Genomic DNA, 9,397 nt, shown 5'->3' with positions numbered 1-9,397 from the left:
TTTCTTTGGTTTCTAATTGTTTTGGCTACTTTGTCGCCACATCAACTCATTCAGAATCCATAACAAAACTTTGATTGATTGCAACCCTCTCTCTTTGTGACCTGTGATGTAGAGGGATGCACTTTTGGAGAAAATTTGTGCTTGGAATGTATTACTTGACGAGAGCCACATTTGAGAAAAGGTTTGTAAAACTAAAATTTCTATTTGTTTTCATGAAAAGTACCTTCAAATTATCCAAATTTAGTAAAAATAAACCTCAAATTCTAAAATGTAAACCATTTGGGTGATTTTTTGATACACTGCCCAAAGTCCTAACATCCTCACACACTTTTCAAAGTACTTGAAAAAAAAAACGGAGTATATGTAATTGCACCTTCAAAAATCAAGAAATACCTTTAAATTATTTAAAAACAGAGTATTGTAATTACACCTTCGAAAATTAAAAAAAAAACCTTTAAATTTTGGGAGTGAAGGTTTAAAAATGGGTGGATTTGAAGAGGTCTTAGTAATACTATCTTCTAAATTTATAAAGTAGTCAATAATTACATGCAATTTTGGCGAGATGGAAGTTTTTCACGTATAAATTAAAAACTAGCAAAAAAAAAAAAGTTGAAATTTGAATTGGGCAAACGGAAAGACGCGTTGCAAAGGGTGCTAAAAACGAACTGCCAACAGCACTTCAAAAGGGTACCTACCAAGCAACTGCCAAGTGGTTGGGAACTATTGGTAGCATGTGAACAGGTCCCAAGGGAGCCCTGTCAGTGTTCGAGAAGCTTTGGACCCAATACGGAACTACGACGCGGTCTTTAATGTGCGACGGACGAGCGAGTGGGCCCACATTTGGGGGCCCGCCCGCCGGCGTCGAAGCCAAGCGTTGACTCGGGCACGGCTGGTGGCACTGGTAGTAATGGTGTGTAAAAGCTATGATGAACCGTTTGCCCAACTGCAAAGTTTCTACAGTCTCGACAAAATACGTGAACAGTAGTAGTAGTGTGTGTGGGTGATTCTGATTCGTTTTCCCCAAGCCGCCTTCGCAACCTTTTACTGAAATATACACACTTTGCTTTGCTGGCTTTCGGCACAGCCTAGCCGCCTGCACCGAGCGCAAAAGAATATCGTGAAGTGTGTACCCCTTTGTTGTCTTGCTTCACAGCTCGCCCTAAGTCACTGCACACGCTTGCACAATTGGTTTCTTTCTTGTCAGTAAAAAAAGAAGAAGAAGAAGACGACGAAACACATGACCGTGGACACACAGCCCCATTTTTTCCCACCATTTTTGAGGGTAGCCTTATCTAGAAAGTAACCCTCCTCGTTGGCCTCGCAGCGGTGCCAGCAGCAGCTAGCTTCTTTTTTTTGCTTTTCTGTTGTTAGCACATCAACGAGCAGAAGAAGGGCGGCCAAAACATGAACAGGGCGGCAGCAGCTGCAGCTGCAGCTGGAGGAGAAGAAGAATGATGGGTTCTCTTGTCACTACCCTGGCCCCTCACCGCCTTGCGTAGTTGCAGCTGTCTATCGCATTACCTTGCACAGGTAATTTTCTCACAGCTTTTAGATCACGAAGTCTCTCTCTCTCTCTCTCTCTCTCTCTCTCTCTCTCTCCCCACAGATCCATTTCCCAATGGATGCACCCCTTGACTTTTTTGTCCTAATTAGATTCTCCCTGACCATCTCTGCCCATGTGCACATCCATATGGTTGAAGGCATCTCTTAGCCATGAGGCTATTGCATATATGCGCATTCGTATGGGTGATCACATCTTTAGCCAGAGATTTTTGCATACATGCACATTCATATGGGTAAATATATCTCTTAGGTTTGCGTTTCTTGCATACATACAGACACGGCTGTGGATTGGATCCCTTGCTGGAGGGTCTATCCCACTTTGGGAATATAGCTACGATCTCCTCATCTATGAGAGTTTCACTCTTGTGCACATAGATTTGGATGATAGGTATCATATTGTCATTGATTGCATGAGGCATTCACTGCTACAAGGGTTTCTGTCAGGATCTCTTTTCTCCTCTTAGCTATGGCGTTTTTGATCATGTGCATGTAGATTTAAATGATGGCGTTTCCTATTGGTAGTCCATTAGCATCTTCCCTCTATTGGTAGTCCATTCCTTCATTGATGCATTAGCATCTTCCCTTCATTGATTGCAATCAATGAAGGGGACAAATCCTCATAGTTTCTGTGGCCAGATTTTCACAAACACATGGATTAAGGCATCTTTGGATTCCTATGCTCTAGGTTGCAATCCCTGATCTGTTCCATCAGTACTTAGGTAATACATGTGTCCAATATGCCTCTGGGGAAAGCCGATTCATGTTTCGTATTGCAGTGACAGGTATATTGACCTTGGAGAGCACTAAGATGTCCACTACAGTCAACGCTGCTGGACGCAGGAAAGTTCGCTGTCCAAAATGCACTGCCCTTTTGACAGAGCCTCAAACCCCGATTTATGAATGCCCCATATGTTCAACCCTTCTTTTAGGTTTGATCATACATACCCTTCCAGTAACCTCCTTCTAACCTTTAGCCTTGGCAGTAGCCTCTAAAAACCTGGATTGCGTCTTTGTGTTTGGTTGCAGCTAAAGGAAATTCTGCTGGTTCCAGTGGCAGATCATCAGAGATCAGGCTGCATAAGAATAGCAGAGATGCGGAAGACATTCAACAAACTGCAGAGGGAGGCTCCAAGCTGGAAAAAGCGAGGCTTGTTGATGAATCCAGCAAGGAAAAAGTGCACCAGGGAATGGATTACATGGAAAAGGAAGGCAAACCGTTTGAGGAAAGTGATGGACCTTCTCAGTCAGACTTCTTATATGAGAGTACTGACACTGTCTTCAAGTTCCCTCTGGAAGGTGATCTATCATCGGATTTGGATGACCAACCCCTGTCATGGAGGACATTTCCTAGCCAAAGGACAGACTCATGCGATGATTTGGTGCCAAAAATCAATGTATTGTCATTTGAAATGGCTCCCTACCCCCCTCATTCCAGGACATCACATCATTTCTCTGTGAGCACAGAAAACTCAGATAAAAGTGAGGAGGGGAATCATTTTTCTGAGCTTGATTCAGCCTCGCATACTGAATCTGAAGTTGATATGGATTCTTCTATATGGTCTTCAGAGAATGCCAATGCTACTGGAGTGCCAGAAGTCATGCCTTCAGCAAGTAAGACTGAGGGATCAAGCCTCATTGAATGCGGTGGTGAACGCTTGAGCCCTCTGGCACCCTGCCAACCAAGTGAGATCATCTCGGATCTTGAAGTGGTCGGTGATGGTGCATATGCACAGCAAGAAGAAAGTGAACATGCGGAGAGACATCAGTTTGATGTTTGGTCCCAAGATGGGGGTACTGAACAAGAAGCTGATCATGTGGAGAGACATCAAAGTTGGTCTCCAGATGGGGCTATCAATGAAGAGGTTCCTGAAGTGGAGAGAGGGCTAGAGTTGGATTCTAGAACTGAAAATGGTGAAGAATCAGAAATGACCATAAGTAGAGAGTCTTTTCTCGGTGAAGGATACATATTTAGTGATCAGAATCATCCGGAGGTGGCTGATAATAAGGAGATTGACAGATCACATAGAAGCTCTATCGAAAGATTACATGGCAATCTTGTGGAGTCGAGATTCAAGAAAGATGCCTTTGATGACTCAAGGCATCCATTGAGTGAAAAGGATCCCATAGAGGTGACTGATGGTAGACTCATTGGGAAAGTTCAGAGCAGCTTATTTGATTTAAGTGTGCTTGGGATTTATGATGAACACACATATCTAGAAATGAGGCGTGGCAAAGAAGCACATTATTCAACTCTATCTGGAAATGATAATCAAGGCAGGGACCTAGAATCAAGGTCTGATCGTGAAATAGGATCAGAAGAACGTCTACATGAAGTTGCTATTCAAAACTCTTTTTCTGCTGAGCACGATTGTGCAAAAGATGACATGCTCCAGGAGATTACTGGGATTTGGAAGCAATCAAGTGTGTCAGATGTGCCAGAGAGTGATAATGAAGGCACATATACCAAAACAGGATGCTATAGTGAGCTGCCCCTGGAAGCCCCTCAACAAGGTAGTGATGTGAAAGGCTCTCTTTCTGTCGAGCGGAAAGTTAACGAAGGTGGTAACAGCAACCTAGGAGATACAGGGCTGTGGAGTGTTACTACTAGAGAGAGTGATGTTTCAGTAAATGCTCGATATGGTGATGTTCTGTCTGAGAAAGATTTAAGTTTAGAGGTGCTTTCCTCTGTAGACAGGCAGTCAGGGCAGGTTGTAAAGCCCCATGAAGCTCTGGAGCAGAAGCATATGGAAACTGATTTGGTAGATGAGAAAAGAATGTTGAACTCAGATACAGGAGATTCTACGGAGTCCGCATGGGAGGATGATGAGGATTTGGCCTTTTCAAGCACTCCTAAGGAGGATTCCAAGCTCAAACAAACCACTTTGAAGGAGAAAGAGGTTCAAGCCTTTTCAGGCATAAGAAAAAGTAGTGATATGTTTTTGGCTATGGGGAATGAAGTTTTATCTGAAAAGCCTTCTTTTCCCCTTAGGACGGTGGCGATGCAGAAGTTTATGCGGAGAATGGAACAAGAAGGTACAGCTCAGACACAGGTCCAACAGAAGGTCATTGAGTCAGAAGCGAACATCTATGAGGCCCCTTATGTTGAGCATTACATGCATCGACTAGAGAAAACAGACAAAGAAGCTACAGACCAGGCATCAGCTCTTGCATCAGAGGAAAATCTGTATGAGGCCCCACATGTTGAACAGTATGGGCCTCATGATGTTAGGTCAGTGATGGCCATTACAGATCCATTGGACATAGAAAGACCAGTCTTTGAAACTCAAAAGGAAAGCTCGCTCAATGCCCATCCCTCACCTGCTTCAAATGTAGAGGATTTAGCCATGAGACATACTCCATTGAGTTGGAATGAAAAGGCTGTAATGAATGTGCAGTCTGTCCTCATGGAAGATGTACATTCCAGGAAGGAGTTTGATTCAGTGAGAGGCCAACACAGGGATGCAACAGTAGACAAGATGGATCGAATGGACATGGAAAGGCTGGTCTCTGATACCCAAAACGCGGAAAGTCTCAATGTCCATCACCTACCTCTGAAAAAGGTAGGCACTGCAGCCAGGAAGCCTATTTCACTGGGATGGAAGGGAAAGGCGGTAAGTGGTACACAATCTCTGAACAGTATGGAAGATATGGAGGGTCATGGGATGGAGTTTGATCCAGGCAGAGGTCAGGAGAGGAATGCAATTCTCATACAAGGAGCTGGGTTGACTGAAGAGCATTCTTTTTCTGTTAAGGATGGTAAGCATGGGCCAGATCAATGGCTAAGGAGTCACAACCAGCCTGATAGTAGGGTTTCCTCCTCCCAAAGGACTCGGATGATGGATGACGGTGTGAAATTTCTAGGACGACAAAAGCATGAGAGTGGGGATCATGTTGGCCCTCATAGGGCTGCATGGAACAGACCCTTGAAATGGAGGTTCTCTAACTCGGACTCATTTGAACAGTCAGACTCCTTTGGACAGTCGGGCGCCGATAGGCAAGAGCATGCCACTGCTTTCCAGGGTCTAGCATTGAACCCAAACAGGAGTGTGATGGATCAAGGGTCAAGTTATTTCTTCAATGGGGCGGCAGATTACAACAGAGATCATTCATCTCAAGAAGCTTTGCGCCATCCTCAATTCAATGAACAGTATCTCTCTGATCCTCATGGTTTGGCAGCAGCATGCAACAGTGCTTATCCCTTTCCAGGGCCCTCTCATGGTTCCATGGCCCCAGCTCTTCTACAGGAGCAGGGTTTCACCCAGTTTGCACACCATTGTGTCTCCCCTGTTTGCACACCTTGCATCCAGCAGCAGCACCATATGCAGCAGCAGCTGATGCTTCAAAATACGATGATGCACCCATGTGCAGCCTGTGTTTCTCAGTCTCCAGCAGCAGCCTACCAGCCCATACATCATGATCCTCATGCTCACCACATGCATCTGTCATCATACTCAAACCCCTCACTCAGGCAGCATGAATCAGGCTTCCGGCAACCAGCACAATCTCGAAGGCAGAATAGGTTGAACATCCATCTTAATTATCCACCTGCGGCAAAGAAAACAAAGCTTTACCCTCCTCTGCCTGGGAAGGGTGCTCCCCCTTACGTGTTGTGCAAAGACTGCAACCAAATTCTACGAGTTCCTGCATATCTTCCTCCCAGCAGAAAACCTGTTCAAAAAATACAATGTGGTGTTTGTGGCAAGGTCTCCAAATTTTCTGTTCCTAGACAGGCAAGCGGTCATTCACTCACTAAGAGTTCCCGGCAATCAACCAGTGGCTTACCAATGAATGTATATCAATTCAGCAATTCTTCAGCTAGAGATAAGCGATACACAGATACTGCAAGTGTGCATTCATCTGAACAGATTTCTGCATTGGACCCTGGCAGACGACAATCTGCTTCCACACAGAATTTGGCCGGGATGGCAAGATACGGCCCCGACATACGCTCTCAACATGAGTGGGTCGAAAACCAGATGCTGCGCCAGACAAATGCTGCCACAATTGCTGACTCTGACATGGAGAGCGCTGATCATGGGTACCATTCTACACCAGCGGTGGGTGGTGTGCTAGGGCAGGGGCATTTTAGAAGCCAGGTGAGGTATAGTGAGGGGGTTAGCCTTCACAACAATGCTGGCTTTTATGGTGAAGGCTACCACTCATCTTCACCATCTAGTGCATCTGGATCCAGTCCAGGGAGACGCCGCCAATTGAGTGGGCAGCACCAGCAGGTAGAGGCACTGAGGATGGGGAGAGCTGGTTTTGTGGAGAGGAAAATGAGCCATGACTTACCCGCACGCCCCACAATGTATGAACAAGATGGATCACCTTTTGAGGCTCCCAGCTTCTCGGATGGTTTTTTCCAGAAAGACTCCAACAAGAGTAGGAGCAGGTTCTCTTCTACAAGTTTGCAGGGTTCTCTTAATGATCCTTTCAGTGAAAGCCCTCGCAATGATCATGTGGAAAGGCATCAACTGCTTTCAAGAGCAGGCAGCTGGCAAAATCAACCTGCAGATGCAGACTTCTCTAAGAGTACTTCTAGGAGCAGTGCTGCACAGCTCCGGAAAATGCCAGTTGCTCCTGGCTCCCCTCTCATTGAACACTTAACTGAAGATGCCGAAGATGTCGGTCCTAATTTACATCATCAAAGACGTTTGCTTCAAGCTCCTGGCAGTGGCTCTAGGTCAGCCCCATGGTCACCTGCTCCAGGCTCCCCTCTTTCTGATCATTTCACACATGATGCTGCAACATCAGATTTCAATGAAGGGTCTCATGAAGGAGAATGGCCACCACCATCAACCCAAGAGATGAGTAAAGGACCCAAGTATTATGCTGGCTTGCTCAAGAGGAGCCTCAAAGATCTTGGCAAAGGAGGACAAGGAAGTAATTATCGGCGGAAGGTGGTGGTCAATGGGCACTTGATAACAGAGGCAGCAGTCCGAAAAGCCGAAGGGCGAGCCGGAACAATACATCCTGGCTCATACTGGTTGGTTTCCAATGTGATTTGCTAGAGAGATGTGGTAGCACTTTTTTTGTTTTTAAAGTTATGATGCTAAGATGAGGATGTGCATGAAACAGGTATGATTATCAAGCAGGATTCTGGGGTGTAATGGGCGGCCCCTGCTTAGGAATACTTCTGGTGAGTGAATCTACACTAACTATCGTAGTGTGTGTGCCATCATCTATGTGGAGAATTGGCCCTCACAAGGGTAGGATTTCCAGGTGCTTTGGTATTGATTCAATACATGTAAAGAACTAACATGGCATTGGTGTTGCAGCCATTTATTGAGGAGTTCAACTTCCCCCTTGCCAAAGACTGTGCTGCTGGAACGACAGGGATTTTAGTGAATGGCCGGGAGCTCCATGAGAAAGACCTCGAAGTTCTTGCCAAAAGAGGGTTATCGAAAATCTCTGGCAAGGCCTACATAGTAGATATAAATGGAAAAGTTTTTGAAGATGCATCTGGTCAGCAGTTGAAAAGCCTTGGGAGGCTTGCTCCTTCGTAAGTATATACGTGATCATGACTTGAAGCAATGGTGTTCTCAGCTTATTATAATTAAAGGTATGTTTACCTTGTTTTGAAATGTAATCATGGTGCTCATAGTACACTACATCAATATTGTATTTACAGGATTGAAAAGAAGGGTCGTGGGTGTGGAATGTTTCAACCAGCTGCACAACCTTGATTGGCTTGATCATTTGCTGGTTACATTCGATGTGGAAAATCTGCTCAAGTTACACTCCTGGGCTCACTTGAAGAGAGAAAACTACCTTCAAATTGCATATCAACCTTAGAGTCATATCATGCACAATGACCAACAGATGTGTAGTTTAAGCCTGTTGTTGTCAAAGGTATCCTTTATCAAGCTTTAATGACTGTCACCATTTGTTTCTTATATGCCAAGTATTCTCTTACCTTTCTGGTGTTTAATTCTTTTTTTGTATGATGATTTTGCAGTTGGTATGTTGAACATGCACCAGCTTCTTCAAGTTGGCCTTAATTTTTTCATCTGTGTGAGATTTTCTTAGCTCTGAGTGTTTATAGGTCTTATGTAAGTTACGAATCAACACCCTAAAACTTGGTCAGTACATCTGGTTGAATGTACATCGTCAAATTAGATAATGTATTAAAGATCATGTTGTGATAAACATCAGTTTTTCTTCTTTTTGTCGTGACTTTTCTATTATATTATAGGTGCCGGGGTTCGACACTGCCTTCTAGACAGCGTGGCACGATAGCCACTCTGGCAAGGTGTCACTGGGCAGCATGTAGCCCGGAGATTATAATAACATACTACCACCTGGCCTCCCCCTTCAGTATTTTATTAACCAAAGGAGAAACGATTTTGTACAAAAGTAAGATTTTCTGAAACCATTGCTGATGTTCCCAAGAGAATCCAAACCTCTAGTAGGCACAGCTGGCCAGACTCCAGCAGCCCACCTACAACAATCACAGGCATTCCCACGCACAAGGGTGACCTATCGATGTGCCTGGAACTCGACTCTTCAAACTCTTCCAATGGCCTTCAAATGTTTCCCAATGTCTCTTCAAAGACCTTCCAAAGTCTTCCCAACCCAAGTGGGCAGCTTTCTCCTTCTTGCCAAGGTATGGGGATCAATTGTGGGCACTCCCAATTTAGAAGATACATAGTCCCAAATTGGTTGCACACAACAATGCAGAAGTGGCCGTACAGGGCAGTCTTACAGCGGTCGACCCCATTTAGAGCAGCTGTACAGCTGTGTAGAAGTGCCGTACAGCTTGCGGGTGTGTGACAGCAAGCCATACAACTGTGTATGGAAGGCTGTACAGTAAGGGTAAACAAGAGCGAGCTGA

At 44.9% G+C, this 9,397-nt stretch overlaps 1 protein-coding gene across 3 annotated transcripts; it reads left to right on the top strand.

Moving 5' to 3' along the window:
- Positions 1-1,152: 1,152 nt before the first annotated feature.
- LOC147616167 (uncharacterized) lies at positions 1,153-8,954 on the top strand. Of its 3 annotated transcripts, XM_086778797.1 has the most exons (8): positions 1,153-1,530; positions 2,340-2,492; positions 2,590-7,549; positions 7,642-7,702; positions 7,842-8,065; positions 8,195-8,415; positions 8,522-8,615; positions 8,759-8,954. In XM_086778797.1, the coding sequence occupies exons 2-6, from the start codon at positions 2,372-2,374 to the stop codon at positions 8,247-8,249; spliced, it is 5,421 nt and encodes a 1,806-aa protein (XP_086634923.1). In that variant the 5' UTR covers positions 1,153-1,530; positions 2,340-2,371; the 3' UTR covers positions 8,250-8,415; positions 8,522-8,615; positions 8,759-8,954. The 3 variants fall into 3 exon arrangements, with proteins under 3 accessions (XP_086634923.1, XP_086634922.1, XP_086634924.1); XM_086778796.1 differs by lacking the exon at positions 8,759-8,954 and having other exon boundaries at positions 8,522-8,712; XM_086778798.1 differs by lacking the exon at positions 8,759-8,954 and having other exon boundaries at positions 1,401-1,530; positions 2,346-2,492; positions 8,522-8,712.
- The last annotated feature ends 443 nt before the right edge of the window (positions 8,955-9,397 follow it).

The sequence above is a fragment of the Cibotium barometz genome, chromosome 39, assembly GCF_041138505.1.
Source record: "Cibotium barometz isolate CiBa-2024 chromosome 39, ASM4113850v1, whole genome shotgun sequence".
Taxonomy (NCBI): Eukaryota; Viridiplantae; Streptophyta; class Polypodiopsida; order Cyatheales; family Cibotiaceae; genus Cibotium; species Cibotium barometz.
The sequence above is the reverse complement of the archived record's forward strand: the minus strand, read 5'-3'. Positions and strand labels throughout refer to the sequence as shown.

Excerpts from the sequence above, each read along its gene's own strand:
- LOC147616167 (XM_086778797.1), top strand. The coding sequence starts at position 2,372 with ATGTCCACTACAGTCAACGCTGCTGGACGCAGGAAAGTTCGCTGTCCA. Across the intron at positions 7,703-7,841 it reads CCTGCTTAGGAATACTTCTG|CCATTTATTGAGGAGTTCAA; the intron begins GTGAGTGAATCT and ends TTGGTGTTGCAG. Across the intron at positions 8,066-8,194 it reads CTTGGGAGGCTTGCTCCTTC|GATTGAAAAGAAGGGTCGTG; the intron begins GTAAGTATATAC and ends TTGTATTTACAG.